Source organism: Gallus gallus, chromosome 2 (assembly GCF_016699485.2).
Source record: "Gallus gallus isolate bGalGal1 chromosome 2, bGalGal1.mat.broiler.GRCg7b, whole genome shotgun sequence".
Taxonomy (NCBI): domain Eukaryota; kingdom Metazoa; phylum Chordata; class Aves; order Galliformes; family Phasianidae; genus Gallus; species Gallus gallus.
In genome coordinates this window covers 2,296,555-2,324,182 of record NC_052533.1, presented here as the reverse complement: position 1 = coordinate 2,324,182, position 27,628 = coordinate 2,296,555, and the positions used below count along the sequence as shown (strand labels likewise).

Genomic DNA, 27,628 nt, shown 5'->3' with positions numbered 1-27,628 from the left:
TAGGCTGCAAGAAACACCTGAGCATGGCCACACAGTGCAGCCCAGGCTGAGAATGGGACACTTTTATGGTACGAATTCACCGCTTTTCCCACCTGCTGCCCCAGTGTGCTCAGTTCAGCTGCATGCCTTACCTCAGGGATTGAGGTAAACCCACAGCGGGTGTTTGTCTCAGACCAAACCCAGCTGAAAAAATATCAGCCTCAATAAATAAATATATAAATGAAAATTGCATTTGTAAAGGGGCTTGTTGTTGTGACTTTTAAGGACTTTTTGTGGCAGCTTTTTCTGTAGGAAGATCCTGGACTCTGTGGGTGGGGAGGGGCTCAATGGGTGCCAGGAGGGGACAGCAGGAGACGGGCTGTTATTTCTGACAAAAAAAAAAAAATCATCTTAGAATCATTAAGGTTGGAAAAGACCACAAAGATCACCTAGTCCAACCGTCAGCCCATAAGCTTTGTAGGCGTTGAAGTCCCTCCTGACCTGCAAAGCTGTGGGAATCACCTGGTTCGGCTGAAATCAACGGGATGCTTTTTTTTCTCCTCTCAATTGCAACAATTACAACGTTTCACCCTGCGAGGGCAAGGAGGTAGGGGATGGGGAGGTGTGGTTTTAGTGGGAAGCGCTGCACCATAGTAACAATAATCCCGAAGTGCTTTAAGCTGTACGTGTGTTCGGTCAGCAGATTCTCCTCAGGGCTCTGAGGGAGGCGGGAAAAGGCGCGCACTCTGGGCGGGAAAAAAGAGGGGTGGGGGAGGGGGAGGTGCTGAGCCCCGCCCGGTCCCGCGCGGCGCGGTGGATAAAATGGTGGCGGGCAGCGCTCAGCCCTCAGCCCTACGGCTCGGTGGGGCTGAGGTGAGGCTGCTGCTGTGCTCAGATGGGGAGGGGGTGTGGGGATCCCTCAAAGCGAGGGTGGGCGTGAGTGAAGGCTGTATCTGCAGAAGCACCGGGCTGTCCCTGGCTGTTTCACAGCTGCTGAGCCCAGCTCTGTCTGCCCCTACCCGAGCAATGAGGGCAGTTCGGGTGTTGCTTCGAGCTGAAGGTGGTGCTGCTGTGTGGTAGCAATGAGACCAGCTGCATTTTGGCTTCAAACTTTCCTCAGCCATTTGTCTTTTATAAAGGCAGGGAGCCATCCCAAAAGGCACCCCTGCTCCTCTGTAACCTGCTGCTCTCAAGTGAGCAGAAATAATTCATACATTCATTTGTTGTGTCTGGGTTCCCCTCTTTCCTCCCCCTTGTCCAGGTCAAACACGAGCAAAGTTTTGCTGTCAGGCTCTGTTTGAAGCTGTTGGGGTTTATCCGTATCCATAAGATGAATGTACCTCAGCGCTGTTTGTGTTGCCATAGCACTGGGGATGTTTGCACTTGCTCTGTTTCCTCAACCCCTCCTCAGAGCGTGGCTGGGGATCAGACTGTCTTGAAACACTTGAATTCAGCCTGTGACTGAAGGTCATGGACTGTGGGAAGTTTTTCAGTGTATTTTAGCAGTGCTATCACTGGGAAGTGCTGCAGCGATGCATGATGATGATGATGATGCAGTGATGAACTTTGCAAGATGAGGTGCAGTCATTGTAACTTAGTGAAAACACCCTGGGGACGGAGTAGATACTTGGAGTTCATATATAGTAACATATATCATCCTCTTAAGATCTCTGGTTTTCAGTCTGCCTGCATGAAGCTGTTTAGGAACTCAAGAGTTTTCTGATTCTTACTTTAACGCTTGCAACTATCGTGGGAGCTTTCTCGTATTCTGTAAGATGGATTTTGGAGCACGGGAAGCACCTCAGTGTTCTTGTTCAGGATGAGCAATGTATGTTTTTAGGTTTAACTCAGCTGAAGGATGAACTGAGGTTTTTGGGAAGATTTTCTAGCAGCTTGCTGGCGCTATGCTTCATTTTATTTCAGTCTGAAGACTTTGCAGTAATGCTTGGTTGATGATGGATGACACATCCCAGCAACCAATCTGTTTTTGTATTTTGGCAATCAACAGAATAGATTTTTATTATTATTTAAAGATGAAGGAGATTATTGATAGCCTTTTATATTGTCTGTATGGATTTCTTAATTTAAGCTATTAAAACTATTAAAACTTAATTTAATTCCTTTCCTAGGTTAGATATTAGGAGGAAGTTTTTCACCCAGAGGGTGGTGATGCACTGGAACAAGTTGCCCAAGGAGGCTGTGGATGCCCCATCCCTGGAGGCATTCAAGGCCAAGCTGGATGTGGCTCTGGGCAGCCTGGTCTGCTGGTTGGTGACCCTGCACATAGCAGGGGGGTTGGAATGAGATGATCATTGTGAGCGATTATCACTCACGAGTGTCATGAGTGGTGTTCCCCAGGGGTCGGTGCTGGGGTCTGTCCTGTTTAATATCTTTATTGATGACCTGGATGAGGGCATTGAGTGCACCCTCAGTAAGTTTGCAGATGACACCAAGCTGGCTGGAAGTGTTGATCTGCCTGAGGGTAGTGGGGCCCTACAGAGGGATCTGGATAGCTGGGCTGAAGCCAATGGGATGGGATTCAACAAGACCCAATGCTGGCTCCTGTACTTTGGCCACAATAACCCCAGGCAATGCTGCAGGCTTGGGGCAGAGTGGCTGGAAGACTGTGTAGAGGAAATGGATCTGGGGGTGTTGATTGATGCTAGACTGAACATGAGCCAGCAGTGTGCCCAGGTGGCCAAGAAGGCCAATGGCATCCTGGCTTGTATCAGAAATAGTGTGGCCAGCAGGAACAGGGAAGTAATTATCCCCCTGTACTCAGCACTGGTGAGGCCGCACCTCGAGTACTGTGTCCAGTTTTGGGCCCCTCACTGTAAGAAAGACATTGAGGCCCTGGAGCGTGTCCAGAGGAGGGCAACACGGCTGGTGAGGGGTCTGGCCTTATGAGGAGCGGCTGAAGGAGCTGGGATTGTTCAGTCTGGAGAAGAGGAGGCTCAGGGGAGACTTTATTGCTCTCTATAACTACCTGAAGGGAGGTTGTACTGAGCTGGGGGTCAGCCTCTTCTTGTGTGACAGTGATAGGACTAGACGGAATGGCTTCAAGCTGCGCCAGGGAAGGTTCAGGCTGGACGTTAGGAAATACTACTTCTCTGAAAGGATGGTCAGGCACTGGAATGGGCTGCCCAGAGAGGTGGTGGAGTCACCGAGCCTGTTGGTGTTCAAAGAGCATTTGGATGTTGTGTTGAGGGACATGATTTAGCGAGAACCATTGGTGAAGTGCGAACGAATGGTTGGACTGGATGATCCTGTGGGTCTTTTCCAACCTTAGCGATTCTATGATTCTATGATTGTGGTCCTTTTCAACCCCCAGGCCATTCTATGATTTTATGATTCGTTATTCTGTCATAGCATATGGTGTGAGGGAAACACCAGGGTTCATTATCTGCCTGAGTTAAGGCATGGAGTTGTAGAAAAATAACTAATTTATTAAGGAAAGTTGTGTAAAAGGTGATAATCCATATGCAACAAAGAGGTATTTTGATTGAAAGTGGGAGAAGGTGGGTCAGGCACAGCACTTGATCTTGCAGGAAAGCCTTTGACTGAAGTAGCCTTAACTTTTAATTCTTCTTGCAGGAAGCCAAGGGCTGCATTTGCTCATACTGTGCAAGTCTTCATAGTTACCTGGCTGAGTGTGCCCAATAGGAACCCAAGTGGCAGATGCATCATGAGCAATGATATAAACATTTGTTTAGGTGAGCTATCTTTCCACGTGGAGAAATCAAACCCCCAGGGGTACAAGAGGCAATGAGTTTGTTATAACAACTCCTCTATTGCTCAATAGGAGCATCATTACACCTGGCAGCAATTAATATCTCCTTGCTGGATGGTGCTTCCTGCTTGCAACTGGAAAGTATGTGATCACCAGAAAGTGGTTGCTTAGAAGCTCCTTTCTTGTGTGAGAAGAAGGTGTATACTTGCTGAAACAACCAGAATGCTTTTTTTTTTCCCGTTTGAGAAACAGTTCCCAACTAAAGGAGTTAATCTGCACTTGCCAGCAGTTCCTGCAAGCCTCTGTGAGAGGGAGGCTGCTCCGAGCACCCCGGGTCCTGTGCAGTGCAGCTACTGCACAGCTGAGGAAACTACAATTCCCATAGTACTTCCACATACTGGTCCTGCAGTGACATCAGACGTTACATGGCACAGCCTGGTTGTAAAGCAAGAAGACCAAACATGTAAGCTCGGTGTTTCTTTCACTTCTGCAGCAGGGCCTTTGGCAGTGTGAAAGCTTTGCTTTTTTTTGCTAGGGGAGGATTTAGGTTGTTGCAGAGCTATTTGGAAGGGTGTGTACGTGAGGTGACACTTAAGGGCGAGCAATCTCGTAGTGCTGTGCAGCTCTGGGACCGCTCAGCCTGGGAATAGCTCCGTGCAGAAATCTCTCAGCGCCAGCGCTGACACTTCGTCTCTATGGACCGCTTCCACGCCCGCAGCCCGAAAACCGCTGCTGTTCTGCTGCGTTCGTCCCCCCTCTTCGGCGGGTGGAGGAGGGACGCAGCCCATAGTCTGGCAGCGCTGTGCGTGCCGCCCCGGGGAGGTGAGCAGCGCGGGGCTGCCGGGCGGTGCCTGCGCTGCTTCCAGCTGCAACACAGCCGCCCGCCTCGGGGTGGGGGCTGCGCAGCTTCGACTCGGCGGGAGCCGCTTCTCACCGCGGGGTGAGGCTCCTATGTGTGTGTTTGTTGGTCGGGAGAGGTGGTAGGCGTCCGTAAGGAAGCCGGAAAACAATCCGGCGAAGCGATTTTTGCAGTATAGTGTTTGCTCAGGTTGCTATGATGCTGCAATTTGAAGCGCAGTCGTTTGTCGGTCCGGCGGTGCTCAGCCTCGCAGGAGGTTTTGTGTGACGAGTACCTGAGAAACCTCCACACACAATCGTCTCTTAATGTGGACCTGCAGAGCTTTCTAGTGAGGGTCGTGCTGTGAGCCTTACAAAGCGGTTGGGAAACTTGAGGGTTCTTGCTGTTGTACTTGAAGGCGCTGAAAAACTTGGAGAAACTGAATAACAGGTAATAGTTCCCCCGTTAAATTCTGCTGAGAGACAGTTTAAAGCTGCTGAACAGCATTGTGACTTGATTTGCTCAAGCCTGCAAACTTGAAGACATCTGTTTATTGCTTGGATTACTCAAGCTGGGGAAGCGACCAAGTGGGAAAAGCAGCTTTCTATCTCATCTTAAAAGTCTAATGAAATTGAGATACAGATATCTCTCATGATATGTGACATATACTAATCCTTGTACTGCTAATATAAAGAATTCTATTTGGCCCCATTGGTTGGTTTATAGCTTCATGGGCTTTTTTGGTAAAATGCTGGAATTGTTGGTGACTTAATTATATGCTTGTTTAAAAATAACTCTAGAAACACTTTTGGGAAGGCATCTTCATTTTGGAAGTTAAATTACAGTTGATAGTCCAATGCATCTGGACAAATATTTCCTAACTTTAACTGAAGTTTTGTATTCCTAAATGAAAAGATTTGCAGGGAGTATCTTAGTACCAATAGTGAAAGGATACCATCTATGTTCTGTGCTCTTATTTTTAATACATTTAGGCCACTTCTGGATTAGTTGTAGTGATTAGAAGTTAGGTTAATAAGGCAGTTGTTTGCATGAAGGTCCCTTGTGTGTCCCTGCTTAAATGTGTGTTTGTTTTCTGGGTACCGTGGTGTCATGGGCTGTTCTCTGATAAGAGTATTGAGCTGCCTTCATAATGCTTTTCCTCAGCTGTCCCAGATTTGAACTTTCTGTTGATGACATCTTACAGCTGAGTTGGGTGCTCTGTTTTTACAACTGGCAGCTTGATATTAGTGCTTTGTGAAGAGCAGTTTTTCTTTAATTGGGGATGAGTGTGTTAAGCCTTCTATAAACCAAACCTGTCCTCTGACACCTCAGAGTAAGTCTGGGAGGCTTATGTTGTTGTATGCAGATGTACTTTGGAGTGGTAGGACTGCACTGTTTGAGGGGCTTTTGGCTTTGGATCACAGTCCTAGTTTGCAGATCGTTTATGTTGTAGGAACGTTCTGCATGCTGTTCTTTGGCTTAAGGAAGAAATGCCTCACAAAGGTACTGGTGTACTGTTCCAAGGATAATGCCTTCGTACAGCTGGAACTGAGGAGCAAACTGGAGATCTGTTCCACAACAAACTTTGTCTTGTGGCTTTGTAAAGCACATAGGCCTAAATATAACAAGTCTAAAATAGATGTGCAAAAAAATAGAAGTGAGGGCCTTCAGACTTTGCAGGGGGTGTACCCATGTAACCCCATCTCTGGAACCTGTATCAGTAGGGTGGACTGTACATATGCTGGTAGTGCTCACTGTTGGCAAGGATCATTTGGAGCTTCTAGTGTTAACTTTAAGAAAAGTATTGGTTTGAAAAATGGGAAGATTAGCAGATATTACACTGGCATGAAGGGTTGTGGGATTGCATTTCTGTAGGATGTTGTGGGTTATGTTGTCAAGAAGTGTGTCACTCTTCTGATAAGCTTTGGACATCTATCAGATGGGATGGGGTGAGAACATGAAGTGGGTCGTCCGTTTTCCCTGCTAACAGAACAACTTGTTGCCACCAGGTATTGGGTTATGGTTGCTCATCTTTTAGCTCGTGGCTCTTGGACAATGTCAGAAGGAAAAAACAAACAAACCAGCAATCAAAATAACCTCTTACAACCTAAAGCTGTATAAAAATTCAGGACGTATTAAAGTGCTCCATGAGAAACTTTTTTGTTTTGTTCAACACAAACTGGCAGTGCTTCTTTAACTAAAGCGTTGCTTCTAAGCACCCTCAGGTTGTGAACCCTAATGTGGCTCCTGCGCTGCTTCGAATGCCTCCTGTGGCTCGAAGTAGTGACTGTTTTGAGATGCAAATGGACTCTTTGGGATTTCAGCTATCAGTCGGCCTTGTGAGAATCCCACAGTTATGCTCTGCCACAGATGTAGTGATTAGCCAAATCATTCGTTTAATTCTGTCTGCTTTGACAGAGAACAGCAAATGAATCGCGAGTAGTTAAAGGGTCAGTCAAGATTAACAGTTTAGGCACATTGACCGACCAAACCATGACAGGTGGTACAAAGATATTGCCAGGCATCTCGTCTGAAAGGAGGCTGTGTAACAAAGTGAGTGCCTGGGAGTAATTGCGTGCACCTGAATCACTTCAGTGCTGAGCCTTCTGGTTTAGCTCAGCTTAAATACAGAGTGCACAATCTTCCTACTTAGGCTGCAGGGCTTTCTGCAGAGCCAGGAGTAGTGTTACTGCAGCCCTTCCCTTGCTGTATGACTTCTGTATAGTATCAGCTGATGTGAGAGCAGCAAGCTCTGCTCTTCCAAGAGACACAGGCACTTGCACACCTTCTGCAGAACTGTTCTGCCAGACTTTGCTGTCTGAGCACATTTTTCGTGCTGCATGGTGATGGAAATGCTGTAAGAATCCCAAAGAAACTGACAGTCAAGACTGGGTGAACTAATTCATCCTGCTCTTAGTGCCTGTTTCCAGCAGGGCCTTGGGAAAGAGAAGGGTGGAAATTTCTCTGTGAGCTGAATGAAATGTTGTAGCAGATTTGTGGATGGACAACAGGCTACGTAAATCCTTAGTTCTTCCATTCATCCACAGTTTGATGTGGGTATCATCTGACATAATCTGATTACTTTAGAAGAGTAAATGATTCTATGATTCTGTGATAAATGCCATGTTCAGTTTTAACAATTTACCATGATATGACAGTTGCACATATTAGCTTGATTTGTCCTGGTCTTGAAAACAGCCCCTTTCCTATTCATTGCTTCCACCAATTAAAGTTTTCTGTCAGCAAGGATGAAATTTTTGTAGTGTGTGGACTGACTGACTGTAGGCATTGCTTTACTGTACCCTGCAATGCAAGTGGCTCAAGTTGGAGAAATGGCACACATGCAAATTGTAGGAACTGAATGAGCTGCTTTTCAATAACAGAAGTGTAGGAAATTATTCTGTACTGCTCGCAAACAAGTTTCCTGCCTAACAAATATGGCGTTGACAGACCAGGTGATTGTTTCTTTTTTGATTGTTTTTAAATAGGTTAAGTCTGCCCTTAAGAATCTGAATTTCTGCTTGGATGTCAATGCTGCATACATTACAGAAGAGATCCTGCATGCTGGTAAGGAGGACATGGTCAAACCAACTACCACACATAGCCATTACAAGTCACAGGTGGGTCTGAAAAGTGAGTTTTATTAAGGAAAGAAACACTTTTATATTATGTTGCTTTTTATAACTAATATTAAATATCTGCGTATGAAAGGAGCAAACAAATCCACCACCAAAAAAAAAAAGAATGCTACATTACAGCTGGAACAGAGCTCACTGTTGCTTTGTGTCAGTGCAGGAGGTGAAGCCCTGTTGGAGCAGTCAGCACTTGCTCATTCAGGCTGACTTTGGGAGCCTCTTGTCAAGGGCTGTTTGTGAGACTTTACACTGAGTGTGAAGAACAACTGCTGGCAACTTTGGATAAAAACTCTTTAGCTATATGAAATGAATGAGTTTAGGTGGTGGTGTTGAAAACAGAGAAACAAAAAAAAAATGCCCTGGAGACCAATGAGTGTTCTTAATGGTAGTTGGGCTGTGGAGCCCCTGAAGCAGGAAATGCTTGTCTAGCTAATAAATCAGAAAATACATTCAGTGTAAAAGTACTAATACTGTGCAGTGCTGTCACTTACTGGCATTACAAATAAGTTTGACTGCTGTTTATAAAAAGCATCTGTAACCAATTCTCTGTAACAGCATGTTCCTCCAGTTTTAGGATAAGTGGCTGTAAAAGGACTTTTTCCTGATTTAGGCCAAATACTTTTGGTGAATGCTCGAGTTTATTTACCCCTCTGAGCTTCCCAGAAGTTAAAAGCCCTCTGTGCATTTGAAGACACTATGTGACTTCATAAGTGTTAGATATCTTGTTAAAAAGCATAGGAAAGAAAGGTATGCTCAGTTAGGCTTGGAGGGAGAGAGCTTAGTGTGTACATGTTTCTGTTTTACAGAAGTGAACTGAAGCTGTGTCTTGTTATGCTCTGAAAGAAAAAAAATCTGCTCATATGGCCTATCTGGGTTTTAGATATGGTCTAATTTAGTGGGAGCAGTAGTTTCTCATGACTTGCAGGTGGAAAGAATGAAGTAGGAATCCAAGTGGAGACTGTTAAGAGTTGCTGTTTGGTTTTGTTGGAGACAGCATTTTGTATATTGATTTATTTTAAGATTGAAATTCTGAATGAAGCACATCTGTGACTCTGCAGGCAGCCCTTCCTTTGCAGAGCCTGTTAAGGAAGGTATCACTCTGAAATTCAGCAAAGAACACTGAAAATGAAGCAAGATGTAGGAGACAGCACACTGCTTTGCACCTTTTTCACTGCAGCTTGCTACTAGCTGGTATGTGAAGCACAGATCAGTTTTCCAGTTGTTTAGGAACTTTGTTGAATGAGATAGAATGAGAACCTCCAGTGTTTTGGAAGTGCTAACAGTTGGGGCAGTATCTAGGGTACATGAAGTACCTCTTCTGCTGAGCTTTAATCACATCATCCTGCACAGCTCATATTAGCAGTGACTAATGGCCCTGAAAATAATAGACAAATCCATTAGTTACAGATCCTATTTTTAATCTATGCAAAAGTATTTTGTATTTTAGCCAAGGAGCATAATTTTTGTGTTGATTCCCCAGAGACTAAACAAGACCAGAGCCCAGTGTACTTGCTGATGCCACTAAATTATTACTAGCATTTTGGCCTTGGTGAGCTCCTGCTTTCTGAAATGATACCTATGCATTGCTCATCAGCCTTTTGTAGGGGGTAGTTTGGATACCACACTTCTCATCTGCAGAGATAGGAGCTGCTGTGTCACCTGAGCAGTGTTGTGCTGTGGGACAGGAAATGGTTATCTCTGCTTACTGACACAGATATTAATAGCATATTTCTGTGTAGCATTACAGAATTTGTCCAGGCTCTGTAGTGTAATAGTAGGAGGAAAGAGAGAAATTAACTTATTTTCTCTCTTAAACAGATGAGGCATGAGATAGTGTAATGATGAGCACTGAGTTTTTGTTCTTTTAGGTTTCAAAGATATAAATGACTTTTAAAGAAGCTTGTCAGTGGCTCTAGAGAGACTTAACACACACAGCTGCATCCAGATAGTGTAAATTTCCCTTAAGCTTTTTTTTCCTATTCACTTGTTAAGGGCTTTGGAGATGCTTCTCCAGAAGCAAATGCTGTCTCACAGAGTTGGCAATTCTGGCCATGTGAATATAGCTCCAAGTGACAGTGCAGTTTTTATCTTAGAAGCAGAAAAAAATGAGAGCTTAGTACAACAGTTTAAATGTTTGCAAACAAGGCACACTTGTCACTGTAGCATTGCTTGTTCCTTTCATTTTCTGTTTTTAACACTCTCCAGGATTTGAAGTACATGATTGATATCTGTGTGCAGTTTCCAAAAGAGATTTAGCAAGTGATTGTTTTGATCCAGTACTCGTTTTTCAATGCTGAGGAAAGAGTTCTCATTTTCTTTATTTTTTGAAGCTAGCAAAAAAAAAAAAGTAGAATCCAGCATGCTGTGCCTTGTCTGGCCATGTTTACAATGGAGGATGTGAAGTTTATTTTATCCTCAGTCTTAAGAGGTCTTGCTCTCTGACCTCAGCAGCCAGGTAGCCAGAGTCCAGTATGGCTTCTGAATGTTACCATCTTAGGTAATGTTTTCTTTCAGTGCATCCTGAATTCTTCCTGCTGCCAGTTGTACATGCAGGACATGTGCTAGCAGCAGCTCTGTTAATTCTTTTCCATTAACTTCCTGATACTGCATTCTTCTGTAATGAGACCTGGACAGACAGACAAAGCTGCTTACTGGAAGGGGTTGTTACAGCCGTGACACGCACACCATGTCTTTTTTTTTTGGTCTTTTTCTAACCCTTGCATCTGTTGAAAATCCTTGACTAATGCGTCCAGATGAAGGTGGGGATTGTTAGACAACCTCCACGTGGTCTCATGGCCACAGAGGTGATCTTAGTGTATAAATACATTGGAACTTCCAGTCATTTAATCTGAGGGTTTCTTCCATTTTTGCTTTCCAGGCACTGCTATCCATACATCAATGGGCCATTAATGTAGCTTTTGAGGGGTGAAGGGGAAAAGGGAACTTCTCTTAACCAGATTTTTTTTCTGTAAAGTTTACAAACCTCTCCCCCTGTTTACATGCATTTCTTTGCAGGAATTTCCTGTGCTTACAGGGATGTAGCAGGGGTTATTGCTCTGCTGTTTTCTCAGAAGGGATGTACTGCCTGTGATGTGTGCATTTCCAGTCATAGGCTAAAAGACTCAGCTTGTGAACTTGTTGTGTGACCACCTGCAGTGTGAAATATGCAGAGAATTCCAGTTATTGTATAGTAAATCATCTTTATCATTTACTTTTTTTTAGGAGTCTCAAATTTCAACTGTTTTAAGGCAGGGAAGCAAGTTTTAAGGAAGGGAGTGAGTTTTAGACTGTATTCTGGTGATTCTCATGTTACATTTTCCTGAAAAATTATTTAGCTCAAGCTATAAAAGGGAGGTTTTACTTTGTTAACTTTATTGCTTGTTGACCTGAACATCTAATGTTTATTTTGCCCTTTTCATCGTAGGTAAATATCAAGAAACAAAGAATGGACACTCAGTTAATTTCCCCATTATTAGGAGCAATTACCAGCCCATCACCTCCATTAGAATCTTCCTGTCTGCACAGTGACTGCTCAGCACATGGGGATGTTGTTGGCACTGAAACTCCTTTCCAAGACTGCACCAAAAAGCGGTATGCTTATACACACTGTGTGTGTGTGTATATATATATGCATACACACACAAACTTACAAAGTTTTGTAAGAATAATTTTTAGGGAATTAAATGGAAAACTGTTGTATGTAAATGAAAAGCTCTTAAAGACAAAGCCTTCCTTCCCTACCTCCCTTCCCTCAGTGCTTCAGCTCACAGCGGCCCTGCTGGTGGTGCAGTGTGTCATGGGCTGTGAGCAGTACAGTGTCAGCTGCAGGTCAGGTGGAAGCAGCACCCCTCTGCTGCTGTCAGCATCAATACGTGCAGTGCTGCTCTTGAACATTTGCCAGACTGCTTAATGTGCCCTTGAAGTAAAGCACTCGAGTGTGAGTTTATATTAGAAAATAAATAAAAATCACCATGTTGGATGCTGGCTGAATGCAAAGTTGTTTTTGACCTGCACCATGTGTTAATGTAAGTAATGTATTAAGAAAAAATAAGTGACTTTAAATGTCAGCTAAAATTAGGTTGTTCTTTTTTTCTTGGTATAAAAGATCAGTATTCTTCTGTGAGATGGCTTTGTTTCCCCCTCAGTTAAAACAGGCAAATTTAAAATGCTTTCTAAAGAGGGGAGGATTGCTGGTTTTCCACAGAATTATAATGAACTTTCCCATCTTCACTTTCCTTGGATTCTCAATCCTAACACCAAAGCTATTTTACCTTTTCAGTCCTCCATTGGACTTTATGAAGTTCTCTATAGTAACCTCTGAAATCTTGATGTACTTATTTCTGGAAAATGCTAAATAATTACTTTGAACTTTACCAAGGAGTAAAGATAATCACAAATTACATGAGCATTGTGAGAAACAGGGAATGATTGCTTCACAGTACAGAAACTATGGTAACCCCCAAAACTTTCTCCTTCAAATATATTCTTTATGGCTGTATTATGTACAGCAGTTAAAATTGTAATGTTGAAATTATTGCAGCTTTAGAAATGCATAAAAATAATTTAATATTAAGCTTCCCACTATCTTCTTCTCCTGATACCACATGATGGCAATGTAATACTGCCTTGTTTGTAGGGTTGGTTGGCTGGTGCAGAGTGGCATGGTAGCTTTTCATTCTTGCTACTCATGCTGCTGCTGTTAGCATTTCTAGTGTCAGATATCTACTATTTAGAACCAGCAAATATCTCAACTTGTTAGGCACCCACAAGGATCATAGAGTTCAAGCCCTGGCTCCACACAAGACCACCTCAAAATCAAATCCTATGTCTGAGAGCACTGTTCAAATGTTCCCTGAGCTCTGGCAGCCTGGGGCTGTGCCCACTGCTCTCTGGGGCAGGATGTTTCCTTCACCCCTGCCTGACCTACCCCTGACACAGCTCCACACAGTCCCTTTGTCCCGTAGCTGTCACCACAGAGCAGAGCTTGGTACTGCCTCTCTGCACCCTATGAGTAGCTGTAGGGCCATGAGATCTCCCCTATCTCCCCTTCTCTGGGCAGAACAAACCCAGGTCCCTCAGCTGCTCCTCATACCCCTTGCCCTCCAGACCCTTCACCATCTTCATAGCCCCCCTTTGGTTGCTCTCTAAGAGCTTCATATCCTTCTTGCATTATGGTGCCCCAACTGCACAAAGTGCTCGAGGTGAGGCTGCAGCACAGAGCATGTTGGGACATCCCCTCACCTGACAAGTGGTGCTGGGCCTGATGCCCTCAGAGAGTGGGGTCACTTTTGGCTCCAGAACACACTGGTGGCTCAGATTCAACTTGCTGCTGACCAGAGCCCCCAGATCCCTTTCTGTGGGGCTGCTCTCCGACCTCTTGTCCCCTGGCCTGTAAATAGAGTCAAGGCTGCCTCATCCCAGGTGCAGAATCCAGTGCTTGGTCTTGTTAAACTTCATGTAATTGGTGATTGCTTAGACCTCTAATGTGTCAAGGTCTCTCTGAAGGTCTCTCTACTGCTCTCAGACATACGGTTTAATTTTTGAGTAGTCCTCTGTGGAGCCAGGAGTTGGACCAGTGAGGCATCAGTGACTAATCTTCATTGTGGAAGAGATTAGCAGGGTGACAGTTTTAATTGTTTATCCCACAGCCCTGGTCTTTGTTAATCTGCAATATCAGCATGAATAATTCTGTAACAAAACAAGCAGAGTAGTTGTTTGGATAAGCTGACACCAGGGGAGGGCTGAGAGAGCTGTAGGAAGGCAGAAATGAATGGGCTCAAGAGGAACAGGAGGAGTGAAATTTGTTGAAGCAACATATAGCATCTTAATTAGCATGTTAAGTTTTAATTAGTCTCTAATATGAAGTTAAATGTCACTGCAGGCAGCTCTGTAAATGTCTCATTTTGCACCTGAAGTTACAGATAGAAGTTGGGATTATCTAAGGGAAGTGATAGTTGAACACCTTTGATATTATCAATAACATCTAAAGCTGTGACCAATCCTTTTCTGAAAACAGGTTACAAAGGGGTTCAACTGATTCTTAAAGTTAAATTTAAAAGATATTAAGATTAAAATAATAGCTCTTCAATATCAAAGTAGAATAAATTCAAAACCTCAAGATTTTGAGAAGATCATATTTACACTGCAAAGGAGGCAGTCAAGATGTGAAGAAATGATGTACTCAGTTAAATAGTAGCACTGATTGGAAAGAGGAAAATCTTTCGGTGCTCCTGTATCTATATATAGCAGCTAGAGAAACATCCTGTGAAGCAAGAAGTTAGAAATGCTAAAGGAAATTTTCTACTAGCTTTAGGCTGTAGAAGTCACAAATGCAGAAAGAAATTCGTATATATGTGTGCTGAGAATACACTAAATCCACACATTTAAGAGATGCTGCTAATATGAGTGAAAATTAATGCTTTACCTTTTGTATGTTTTATTTAGCAGGTTAAAAATATATATATTTACTTATCTATGTTTTTGTTTTTTATTTTTCAGGGCACAGATAAATCTTTCTTATTCTGGCAATGGCCCTGATATGGTTGGGCTGGTGTCGAGCATCTTAGAGGAGCCAAACAAGGCAGAACCAGTTACAGACTGGTAAGTTTATTCTAAAATTTCTTATGTTATGTATCACTCTATATCCTTTTGTCACCCATGGGTATGTTTAGAATGATTGCACAAAATGGTTAACTAAAGGTCTTTCTTGTAAATGCCCTTGAAAAGTGAAGACTTTTTTAACTAGAAGTAACCTATGGTTATGCAGCAAATTTCAGTCTTCCAGACCCCCCAGGTCACAGCACTGGGGGGGGAAAATGTTTAAAAATTATCAATAGAGGGTTGTCTATAAATCATCACATGCAAAACAGTTATAGAATCTACAGTTCTGCATGTGTATTCTATGAACGCTAGAGAACGTCAGTGGCAGTCAGATTGCATTTAGCACTTACTCAACTGCAGTAGGGATTTCCTTCCCTTAAATTTTGTAGGAGAGCTGGGGACCCTTGGCCAAGAATGTAAGGGGAAATGTGTCAAGGGGAGAAAGTAACCCTGAGATGTGAACTGTTATAATGTTAAAAAAAACACACTGTTGCTGGAGGTTTGTTAATTCTGTTACAGGAATTCACTTTCAAGATTGTTTCCACCACTGTGGGCTTCTGATTTAGGAAACGATGGTGAATTCTCAGGGCTTCCATCCCAGCGCTCCGCAGGCAATGAGGATTTGATGCGCGTGCAGAACTGCTACCAAGAGCAGCTGCTCCAGTCACACAATGTGGAGGTGTTGCACAGAGGTTTAGAAGATCTTTATCTGATTGAATCTTGGCTTTCTCCATCTGACCCCTGCGCTCAGCCTGCTAATGCTCTGAAAAACAGTTATCCTGAAAATTCCTCTTTGGAAAACAATAATTCCATTCTTCAGGAAGGGCGTGCATTTCAAAGTGCAGATTATAATCAGCACTGGAGCACTTATGAGCAGCTGAGCTTAAATGAAGACTTTGAAAAAACTGGTCCCAGTTTCAGCACTTCTCAAAACAGAATTAAAGATGATACTGTCATTCATAAAGGGTTTTGGAGAACTGAAAGAACAAGGGGCAACGTGATGAAAAATGATGCATGTGAACGAACTAAACATTCTCCTGATCTTTCTAGTCAGTCTATTGGTGACTCTTGGGATGAAGTGCCCTGGAACAGCCACTTCTTTTCTGAAAGTTATGAAAACTTTACAGCTGCTCAGAAATCCCAGTCATCTGTTCATCCATCACTGTATTTTTTCAGTCAACCAAAAAAGGAAAGCTTTCCTGGAGTGACAAACAGAAAACCATGGGAAACCCATGTGCAAAATGATCATCAAAGCTTTACTTTAGGGGATGTTTTTAATAATAATAATGAATGTAAAAACCACGTTAATCCTGAAGAGTACTCTCACAAACTTTCTGAGTTTGATTTGTCAGTAAAAAATATACAAAATGGGAATTACTTGTTGTACCATGGACATACGTGGCTGGATGGGAAATCTGCAAATCCAACAGTTGCATCAGATGTCGTGTTTGGAAAGGAAGTGGTGATGAGCACACAGTCATCACCTGGAGCTTCAACCACATCTGGGGGCTTCTCCCCACATCATCCTATGACACATTCCTCTTGTTACTCACAGACCTTACCAGTCCTCCTGTCAGGAAAAGATGGGAGGTTACAAATATCAAATAGCACTTCTAACAATTTGGGAGTTTCTAATTTCATCTCAGACATCCGGAAGCAAATGAACCCCTTTGGACACTCACAGTATGATCCTTTCTCTAGTAAAGAGGGGCAGCAATGCAAATTCCCTGTTAACTTTTCATCCAGCTGGTTAACACAGCAGAATGCTTTAAGTGAAGACCCTGAAATGTGCCACAGGTTTCAAAAAAAGCAAATCCAGGAAAACAGCAATAAAGATGATAGAAGAAGCAGAAGGAACTGGATTCCTCACTTTGGATATGCAACCCCAAACTGCCAGCAGTTCAACATGCTCCAAAAGAACCACGAACAGAATGGCAGTATCATGTCAGATTTTATCAATCCTTCTTTTCTTCCTTCCTTCCCATTCATGTCTGATTTTAAGCAAACTCCTAGCTTTTCTCCATTTAATCACCATCTGTTTTCATTGGCAAAGAACTTCAGTTTTCCTCCTTCACCTTTTCCATTCTCAGAACTTGTCGATCTTCTTCATTATGATGATTTTAACCACTTGAATCCCTTCATCAGTGATCTGTTTTGTGGGGAAATAACTGCCCCATACTTTGCCTTTCCAATGCCATTTAACAAGTGCAGACCTCCCAGGAGCCGCAGTGGACCTGCTAATGAGCTTCACACCCAACTGGAGGAGTGTTACGAACAGTGGAGGGCTTTGGAGAAAGAGAGGAAAAAGGTAAAGCATCAGTGATAATAACTGTTTGTCAAAGCTAGTGATCACACTAAACACCTTACAGGGAATGGATACTCTGGCATTTCTCCTCTTTTGGGGAGGAGACACTTCAGTTAGTTTTAAATACTTAGAACACCATCCCCAAAAAAATCTGCTTTGAATGTAATGTTTGTATTGTTTGGCATGACTGCTTTTAAACCATATCTGTGTCTTCCAGCTTTGATTTCTAAGTCTCTTTCCACTTAGAGCTGCTAACAACATTTTTCACTATTAACCTGCAGTATTTGCTACAACAAATGTGATATTTCAGTGCTTTGGTCAGTGATGCTTATTACCGTGGATGCTGTTTTTTCACTTATGGTCAATAAAAGATCATTAGCTATTAGTTGTTATTTCAGTAGGCATTTTTACCATTCTAAAGACACCAACCGTGCAGTTCTTTGTAGCCTTTGCAGGTCTAACTAGAACTGCCTGCCCCATTAGTTCACTAATACCTTTAAACAAGACTTCTCCCTGCCCATTCAGTCTTCTCCAGGAGTGCACTGTGAGTGAGGGAGGGTGATGGTGGTTCTTGCTCTGATGTGTCTGAAAGTGTTCTTAGAAATGCTCCTGTGTTCTGTTGTGACAAATACAGTCTGTAGGTGCAGGACTGGGACTTCAGCTGAGTCATTTGGGATGACTGGATTGGTGTTCATCTCACCAAACACACTTGTGTTTGCCTGTGACCTGGCTTTTCTCCTAGTGGTTTCCTTTGGCTACATGCTTGACTTTCGTAGTTGAGCACGACACCTGCAGATGGCTTCATTAGTGAGTATAAGCTGTTCTCAGTCCTGCAAGTCAGCTGCCATAGCATGGTTCACATTCCTGCAGCCAAAACACTTTCTTCCCAAAGAAGATGACTGCATCCTGGGTGCCTGATAGGAATGTGCCAGAGCTGCATTCATTGCTGTTTGTGGGTGTTGTTTGGGAGAACACTGGTTGGCAGGGATTAAAACTTTGTGAGAAGCTGGTTTGAGCTGTCCAAGGACAGCACTGAGGCCTCTGTGTCAATGCTGTTTAGCTCATTAGTGTATGTGTAGCTCACCTTTACACAGGTATGCAAGAGGAGATTTTAAGTTTCTTAGCCTGCATGCATTTCTCAAGAGGATCAGCAGAATCTTCCTCCAGTGAAATTTGCATTTAATTCCAGCTTGTCTGATCAGTTGGTTGCTTCACTACCCAGAGAGCTGTGTTGAACTTCAGTGGCAGTGAGCTTGTTTCTTTCTCTAAAAATCTCACTTTTCTAGGGATCTGTTATTTATGGACAACTATGATTTTGTGCTAGGTGAGAGCTGAGATGAGGTAATAAGGATGTCAGCGAAGCAGAAAGGCAGCACATATTTCAATATGAGTGTGAGCTTAGCCTTAGCTTGAACAGTTGTATGGTATATAATCTTTGTTCTCAATCCACTGAACACTGAAGAAGGACCAAGACAGGATCTACTGCTTGCTCTGCCTTCTTTTATTCCAGATGTGAGAAGTTTCTGTCCAAGAATAGGCACAGTGGTGCTTAATCACTGCTTGTGTTACACCATATTAAGTCTGATTCCTTTCTCACTGCTGGGAGTTCAGCAGTTGTGTCAATGACTTTTTGAGCTGATACCAGATTTTGTTAAATGTGGGTTATTCCTGATGTGCTTCAGTTGCAACTGTAGTGGTGTGATCACCTGTTTCTTTTATCAATAATCAAAATAAGTAACATTTGAGAGATGCAGTGAGAGACATGGATTTAAGTGCCTGGGATATGCTGCAAGGAATTCTGGGACACAATCTGAGGCAAAGGTTAGCTAAAATGAAGTTGTGCAGCTTTGAGTGCTGCCTAAAAGTATTTCCTCTAAAGTAGAGCTGACTTAAGGAAGCATTCCTATCCAACAGCAGATGGTTATATACCTAGAGAGATACTTGGGAGCATTTTGCTGTAAACACAGGCAGAAGTAAAGGTAGAAAACTCTTCCATTGTATTTGAAAATTCTTAAGCAAATGAAAACATGGATTTTAGTAGTAATTTTAAACTACAACGTTACTTCCATTTCCCCTTCAGACTGAGGCTGACCTTGCAAGGAACTTTCCAGGAAGGCGTGTTTCTAGCTCCAATAACACTCCTGTGTCTCGGCTCCCTGCCAACCCATCACGAGTGGATCGCCTGATTGTAGACCAGCTCCGAGAACAGGCCAGGGTGAGTTTGGTTAAATACTTTGGTTCTTCTTTGTTTTCTGTTCTTTTGGTTTAAGAGAGAGTTTGCAAATACATGGTGATCTTGGTGTTTTCAATGTGTCTGGTAGGTTCTCACCTTAATAGGGAAAATGGAAATGCTTTGTGGTGCCCCTGTGCACAGTAATGTGTCTGCTGCCTTGAAACATCACATGGAAGCCATCCATGTAACGCAGGCACGGCGTAAGGATGAGATTGTTAATGCTGTTAATCCACAGAGACAAGGAGTGCTGCGCTATAATAATGAGAAAGGTAAGTGCTTTCCATTCCAGCAGCTCCAAAAGCTTTTCTGAAGATTTAGTTGTGAAAATATGTAGTCTGAAATACATGGCAGCAATAATTCATTGCATCTTCTGCAAAGAAGTTGCAAGTCTTATTCTACCACTTGTATAAAACTAAGCTTAAGAGATTTTGTCTTTGCTTTTATTACTTCAAGCACTTTGAAGCCTTTTCGTCCTTATTAAAATGTAACTATAAAAACTGTTTGGTGATATTATATAAAAATAAATACTCCAATAAATCAAAATGTGCTTGTTTAATTCTGTTCGTGCTATTTGGCTAGTCTTTATTTTCAGCTTATATAGTAATGAATGCTGTGCAGCTTCATAGTGTCTACGTTATCTAAATCACAGAACTACCAGAAATTACACTTTCTAGTTCCAAAGTGCTGTTGAAGTAAGGCCAGATTAATTTGAAGCTGGAGTGTGTACTTCTCCAGAGGGTTGTGTGCTGTTCAGCAGTTTCACCCTCACCAAGCACAACTGCTTCTTAATTAGACAACTTGCTTTACAAATTTGCCATAAATCTGCTTTCTAATGATGACTTTGAAAGCATATTAATTGCTAGGAAGTTAACAAACTGTAGCTCATTTTCTATTATAAATAGCTGTAGGAAAGCACTTATTAGAAAATGAGCCATACGATACGAAGCAGTGGAAACCAGCATATCTTACATATTCAGTTTTCCATGAGGTGGGCAAAGCTGGCTTCCTGAAAGTAATGTGTTAATTGGAAAAATGTGCTTAGGTCATAGCAGCACAATCTTCCATAGATTTTTGCCTATTACCAACGTTCCAGTACCAACACAACTAGGAGGAACCGCATTCCTTTCAAAGAGCTGATGAGTGCAAGCTGCTATTCAGTATGATGATTGCACAGCTGATATCTTTAGGTATTTGGGTTTCAGAGGGGAAGATGATATTTTTGGAAGAAAGCACTTGTCTCTCAGAAAAGCTTTTTAAGAGGAATGTACCTCAGCCTTGCTGCTGTTCCCTGCTGGATCCTTTCTCAGCACTGTGCTGCAGTGTCTGAATTTCTGTCACTGTAGTGAAGATGGCAGTGTATAGTTCTTTGGCATCCAGTAATGTTTGAGATGCCTTCCTTGTAAGAAGGGAAAACTAAACTGTAAGGAGTCAGAATATTTTACTTTCTCAAGTGGGTGTCAACCACCTTCTTAATGATGTCATATTCTTAAATGTAGTAGTCCTATAAGCAAATCTGTAAGCTGGTGACATAGCCAAAGCTCAGCTGTGAGTCAGTGCCATTGGCAGGTAGACAACAGGCAACAGGGATTGCATGGAGCTCATTTGGCTGCACCGTGGTAGGTAGACTTACTGATGATGCTTGTTTAATATCACTGTAGATAGTCTCCTATGATAACATCAATTAAATAGGCTTAATTATTCTATTGCAGGGATGATGGGTGGTTACTCCAGTAAATTTTGGACACAGTTATGGTTACTATTAATGTGAGATGTTATACCTATCAGTTGCAAGAGAAGAATAGCTGTTGGAGTTCAACAGTTAAAGTAGCAGTACAAGACTAGCTGTTTCTTGATCAAATGTTGTGTACTAGTGAGGTTAAATAAATTCAGATAGCTTTTCTATGTATTAATATTATCAGGCTTGTGTACTAGCTTTACCTAGAAGGTATTTTTCTGTTGCAGATGTTCTGGCTCTGGCAGCTGCCATTAGAGAGTTGGCTGCTTCCACACGCAGGGCTCGAACTGCGTTATGGTGTGCATTACAGATGACTTTGCCAAAACCCTCCCCGAGCAGCCCGGTAAAGCATGAAGCTGAAGGGACATCACAAGAGCTTTGTACTCCAAACACAAGCACACAAGGATCCAACAGCATGGAGAATGACAGCACAAGAAGCAGAGAAGAAAAATCTGAGGAGCCCGTGAGGATTCTGGAATAAATAATAGTAATAATAAAGGGAGGTAGAAGGCTGAGGATAGAGGGAGAAGGATGAAGTGGCCTGTGTTGTACTGACGGTGTTTTCTATAGGTTATCAGAAAGCCAGAAGGTTACAACAATTGATCAGGGCTACAGTTCTGTTACTGTGATTCTGCTGTTGAGAGACATCCCTTACTAGTGTTAATGCAATGGTAATATTGCTGGTATTACAATGTCTGTTACGCTAGAATTTTATGAGGAGGGACTAAACAATAGCTGAGCATTTCCTTGTCTGCTTATCCAAAGCTACATATCAGCTGTGATTCAAGCCATGACCTGAGAAACCAGTGTGGTGGAACTTAGTTCTCAGTTCTCCTTTCTGTGTTAATGATATAGTCTAGCATACTGAAAAGAGGAGAAAAAGTCATTTGAAAGGTATCTCATTCAGGTGTTGAATTGTTTTGCACCATTATGTAGTTCTTTTCAGTGCCAAAGTAATCAGTAGGTGGGTAGCATCCTGTCATGGAGCAATACATGCTCTTGTATTGTTTTTCAAATGAGGAATTTGGGTTATTGATATGTTTGAGAATAATCAGCGTTTAATCAGCATGGTTGTGTGAGATACTTCAGCATTTTGCTGTCAGTTTCTAGCTAACCCAATGTAGAATGAGGTTTCCTACCTTGGTCTCATACCAAGTAACAGCATGTTTTACATCCAAAATACAAGGATTTTGGAGACTTGCAGTGAGTACTGCATTGAGATGCATGTTAACAGGAGACTGAAGAAAATGGTGACTCAGGATTAGAAATGAGGTTTATTGATTTCTCACTGGGTTATAAACCAGTAACTATACAGCACAGTGTGCTCTTAACTGAAAAATACTCTGTGTTATTAGTGTGCGTTCATGGTACTACAGATCTTTGGAAACATTCCATATTTATTTTAATGTGTTTATTGAATGTTAATTTAAAATTCTATTTTAGTAATATAAAGTTGGATCTTTTTGCCAAACCTTCTGAATAATCTGATTTAACAATTTACTCAGGAAATATGTCTATTCTTATATAAATACAGGCATATACATGGGGGTTTTTGGGGGGGAGGGATGTTTGCTAGATATTTACACAAAGCTAGCTATATACTAGGTTACCAAAGCTATTTAACTGGTTTGATATCTGCGTGGAAGATTTCACATATTGCATTGCTGTTACCTGGTGTCTGTTCTGTGGCTTAGACAATCAGAAATGTTGTGTGTTGGTGTGAATGTTCAGGGTGAGAATTAGAGCAGAATAAATAATTCCAGTTCTCTTCTTATGGCACATAAATATTTTAGTGCTTTAACAACTGTCTTAAAGCAACACCATCTCTTACATGTGACTACTAACCAGCTGTGGCTCTTAGCTCTTATTATAGTAATGAATGGCTTTGGAGAGCAGTTCTCACTTGAAAAGTGAATTAAGCATAAGGAAAGTTTTTTGAGAGGTATAAATGAAGATGTATCTGTGTTTCATAGCATTCAACATGAAGTTTGACCTTTTGTGGGTAAATATAGAATTGTTATGTACTTGCAGAATGTTCAAAGGCAAAAAACACAGGCACTGGGGAGTGTTACTTTGAGTGTGAGGGTTTTCTTAGTGCAGGTGCACCTTTTTTGCACAAATTAAGATGGTAAGACTGGCTTTTGAGAAACTGATTACCTGTATTCCACAGCTGGAAGAGTGGAGTCTGCAGTATTTCAGTCCATGGCTGAGTTTTTTAATTGTGATTAATGTATTGACAGGAAGGCAGATTTAGGAAGCCTTGATCTGCTTTTCTGGTCACAGAACAACTGCAGTTCTGTAGGAGTGCATTGTAGCAGTGTGTGTATAGAGCACAGTCCATCTTATTGTATTGCTGTGTATTAATCGTTACTCTCAAGGGACATGTTCTTAACTGATGCATAATGTAGTTAATGTGCCTTCAACAGTCTGTTTCTGAGCACAATAAGTAACAGTATGCTCACCTCTGTTTTCCTCTGCTGTTTAATTACCTGTTTACAAAGAGTTACAGTGTGGCTGCATTTGACTACAGCTAACAGCTGGGGTAGGCTGGTATTGCTGTGCACCATCGCTGCAGAGAGTCACAATGAATGGGATATGTACATGTTGCACTGAATTGTTGGTGTGGATAAGAATAATGCTCCTGGCTTTTGGTACTGATCATATTCACATTTGCTAACTTCAGTGAGAGCAGAGCTTTGGGCTTTTAGCTCACACTTAACCTGGAGAGGTGTCTTCATTTCAGAGTTTGTATTTATTTCTTATTTATATAGTTTTCTTCCCACTTGTGAAGCAATAGGGTAAAAATTACTTTGCCTTGTTTCCCTAAATAGTTCTACTGAGATTTAATTTATTTCTTTTCCTGAGTTGATTTTTGCAGCTTACATTTTTGAATGAGTTGTAGCAGTGATTCAGATCTGCTCCCATGTAATAAAACAAGATGCTTCGAAGTCCCCTCTCAAGTCCCACTCATTGCTGTTAGGTGTTTTTTCATTCAGAGTGGATCTGTCATGTTTTAAAATCCTAAACTGAGAGTGCAATGCAAGATAGAAGTAACTGATTCTTAAATTCTATGTACTACAAAAGCCATTGGATTCTTGTGGTTTGATCTTGCTGCTTCTCAGAAGAAAGGCCTGCATCTGAGCTAGGATGTCACTTCTGGTAGAAGGTTTGGTATCCCTGCTCTTCAGATTTCACAGATTCCTATGGGAATTAAGTGAATCTGATGGGATTTATGTCAACTAACACTAAGAAGTTTGCATTACTTTGTCTCTACTTTCCCTGGAACAACATGCAGGGAGGCCGTGTGGGCTCGTGCTCTTTGTCCTGCTGGGCTGTCTTCAGAAGTGTTTGACAGACTGAGTTATTCCTGAGCCACTGTTGTTGCTTTTTCTTCCCAGACTGAATGCTTTTATTAGCTGTTGGTATTCACTGCCACCACAAACCTCGTTCTTCTCTACCTGGGTGTGCATCTCTTGGAGCTGGTTTGCCTAACAGCACAGAAGCTGTTGCTGTAGGTTCCATCTAGGATGCTGGATTTTGTTGTTGTCATGTTAGCACTGCTGTAGAGGTTATGCAACCAACAAACCTTAAGCCTGTATAAATTTCTTTAAAGCTTATTTTCTTACCTGTTCTGAGGGCTGACTTTGTTTTATTCTGTTCAGGAGTGATGATGTTGAAATGCTGCATGTTGGAGCAACCCTAAGCAGTGGTGTTTTGAGGATTTTGCTCTTAGTATCATTACTGCTCTGATGATGTATTTGATTCTACTTTATGGCCACAGTATTCTATATTTTTTTTTTGGTGTCATTAAGGTGGAAAAACTACTTCAGGATTATTTAACTCTTAAACTGTACACAATATTGGACAAGGATAATGAATATTGCACATTGGTGAATGTATGAGAGCAGTTGACTTTGGAATGCATATATTTAATTAATGTTATTTAAAAATAAGTGCACTAGTCTACTGAAGATACATGTGCTGTGGCCCTGCTTCTACTAAGCCAGCAGCTTTGAACATTGGATATCAAGAAACTACAGAAAAGTGTGTTCCTGACCTTAATTTTGTTTCCCTCTATGCTGTCAAACATGGAAATAGCAGGATTGTTTTCCTCCCTCTTAAAGCTTAGGAATGGACCCATAGCAGGAGCTTTGGCTGAATTAAATGTGTGGGTTTCTGAGGATTTTGCACCTTGTTTCTCTCCCACTTGCTTGGACGGAAATTAACTGTAGCCATCCATAGGCCTGGATTTATTTCTGGAGCAGTTCATTGCCACCAGCACTCCCTGTTTTGTGAATGCGATATGAAATTAAGCATCTCTTTTTATTATAGATCACTTTCTAATTAAAAAAAAATCACTTTCCCAATCAATTTCAGTTATATAGAATGGAAGGTCGTTATTTTTCTTCATTAGCAATACTGTAATCAGAGGTGCAAAAAATGTGTGTTGACTGTGCTTTTAGAGACCAGAAACACATGGGGCTATGAGCAACTTAAAAATGTGGGGATGTGGAGCTAAAAATCCTCTCAGCTTGCTTTCATTTCTAATACTCATTTGGCAGTTATTCACATATAGTCTCTCAGAAGAGGGTTAGAAAAGATGAACAGTCAACTTGCAATCCTTGCCAGCTGGAAGTTACTTTACATTTTTTTACTTGTATGAAATACAACCAGTTTAAAACTTGTTTATGCACAGTAATAACCTAATGAGCATAGTTTTTTCACAAAATTAGGCTGCTTCCATTATCTATGGGAGAAGTTTCCTTTTATTTTATATGACATATGCAAAGATTAAGTGTCTGTATTTTAATATACTATTTGGTGTCTGAAGCATCTTTTACATGTTTGTTGTTCAAACTCATGTATTTAATAGGAAGTTTGACACTGCTGGTGTCACACTGCAGGAGGAGGACTTAGAGTTGATCCACTCCGTAGATCCAACAATATCTGAATCTGAAGCAATATCTGAAAGTCTAATTTAGCTATAATTGCTGGTGATACAATAGCCAAAGTTGATGAGAAGGTCTGTGTTATGTGTGTGAGAGTCTCAGAAAGGAGACAATGCTGTACTCAATAACGGCCAGTGTAATTTATTAGGGTATTATGTATGTGATTGATTCCTTTTAAATAACCAGCTGTGTTGTATGCCTCCTTAATAAACAGTTATGGCTTGTTGTTTCATTTAGTTCAATTTGCACTATTTATCAGCTGCTGTTCTTCAAGAGTTTAACTTGTTTTGTCATTTGGCCTTGACAAGATGTTGTGTGTTCTGCTTTAACACAGTTAAAAATTAAAATCTTCACTTTTTATGGCATTGATTTTTATTATTTTGACACGTCCTGTGGATGAAGAAGGGGCAGTTTGGGTTTGTTTTTGTTGTGCTTGGGCCTAAGGAATATCTTTTGAGCTGGATGCAGTGTTGTACAAGGTTGCTCATTGAGTTATATGTGGCAACAGAACTTTTTTTATGCTGAATGTTCTAAAAGATGCTGAAAGACAGTGCTTTGTAAATCACTGATGTGCAGAGTTGTACTCCCCCCCCCCCCAGCAAGATGGTTTTGGCTGATCTCAGGTATATGGAAACTCCAAAACCTGGGTTTGCATATTAACAGGGTGTCTAAGTGCACACTGGGTAGGTTTAAGCATCAAAAAACAAAGTGCATCATTGATAAACTAAACTGGCCAGTTGTACTGGCTGACAGGGCTTGTGGTTCCTCCACTAGTTACAGGTGGGTTATAAGCTGCCCCTTTTTAAATATGTTGTTGATGGGGTAAATCATATCTTACACAGTGAATTTGTTACTGGTAGCAATTCAAGCATTGCATGGCTAATAGGAGGATGAGTTTGTCTTGAGGAGTCTGGAATGAGATTTCTAAGGGGCATGCCATGTTACTGCTCAGAACCGACGGCAGTAACATCAGATGTGGAGAGAACAGGATTTCTGAAGCACTGTTCTTGAGCATGCCCTTAGGGAAACGTGCCTCCACTGATGGCTCTCTCTGTGTTTACTCAAATACAGCTTGGTTGCTTTGATACTTGTTCCAAAGCACTCGCAATGGAATTATTGAAACTGTTAGTATAACTGTGGTGGCAGCTTGCCTGCAAAGAAGATACATGTGAAAACAGTCAAATATTTTCCTCCTAGCCCAGTCTATTGCCTTCACCACGGCTCCAAATTAATCTGATGGTGTTTAGTCACCTTACATAGATTTTTTTTTAAATAATGCTAATTGATATATTTGGTGGATAGTCTAATTTTTTTTAATGAAGATGTGTAGTTAAGTTATACTGGTGAGATCTGAGTCATCACTGAATATCCTAGTTTAGAAGGAATCCATAAGGATTATCCAGTCTATATAGTTATCTATATAGTTATAGAACTATATCGGAACCAGAATCCAACTCCCGGTTCTGATATAGTTCTATATAAAAATGAAAATTCTTTCCATAGTGCTTGTTAATGTTGCTGAGAAGACTTCTGATTTCCAGCTGATGAATCATGATGTGGATGGATACATCAATTTCAAGACTGTTGAGTAAGGAAATGCACAGCTCAGCAGGACAACAGATGG

At 41.7% G+C, this 27,628-nt stretch overlaps 1 protein-coding gene across 7 annotated transcripts; it reads left to right on the top strand.

Moving 5' to 3' along the window:
* The first annotated feature begins 777 nt into the window (after positions 1-777).
* Positions 778-26,369, top strand: LOC769510 (meiosis-specific coiled-coil domain-containing protein MEIOC-like). 7 transcript variants are annotated; one of them, XM_046933922.1, is made up of 8 exons: positions 778-852; positions 8,036-8,167; positions 11,607-11,773; positions 14,681-14,782; positions 15,302-17,090; positions 19,168-19,302; positions 19,409-19,589; positions 21,283-26,369. In XM_046933922.1, exons 1-8 carry the CDS (start codon positions 802-804, stop codon positions 21,534-21,536), a joined length of 2,811 nt encoding a protein of 936 aa, XP_046789878.1. In that variant the 5' UTR covers positions 778-801; the 3' UTR covers positions 21,537-26,369. The 7 variants fall into 7 exon arrangements, with proteins under 7 accessions (XP_046789878.1, XP_040551812.1, XP_004939142.2 ...); XM_040695878.2 differs by lacking the exon at positions 778-852 and adding an exon at positions 4,137-4,172 and having other exon boundaries at positions 8,036-8,114; XM_004939085.5 differs by lacking the exon at positions 778-852 and adding an exon at positions 4,137-4,172.
* The last annotated feature ends 1,259 nt before the right edge of the window (positions 26,370-27,628 follow it).

Coding starts and splice junctions, on each gene's coding strand:
- LOC769510 (XM_046933922.1), top strand. CDS start 802: ATGGTGGCGGGCAGCGCTCAGCCCTCAGCCCTACGGCTCGGTGGGGCT. Junction 853..8,035: donor TACGGCTCGGTGGGGCTGAG/GTGAGGCTGCTG, acceptor GTTTTTAAATAG/GTTAAGTCTGCCCTTAAGAA. Junction 14,783..15,301: donor GCAGAACCAGTTACAGACTG/GTAAGTTTATTC, acceptor ATTCTGTTACAG/GAATTCACTTTCAAGATTGT.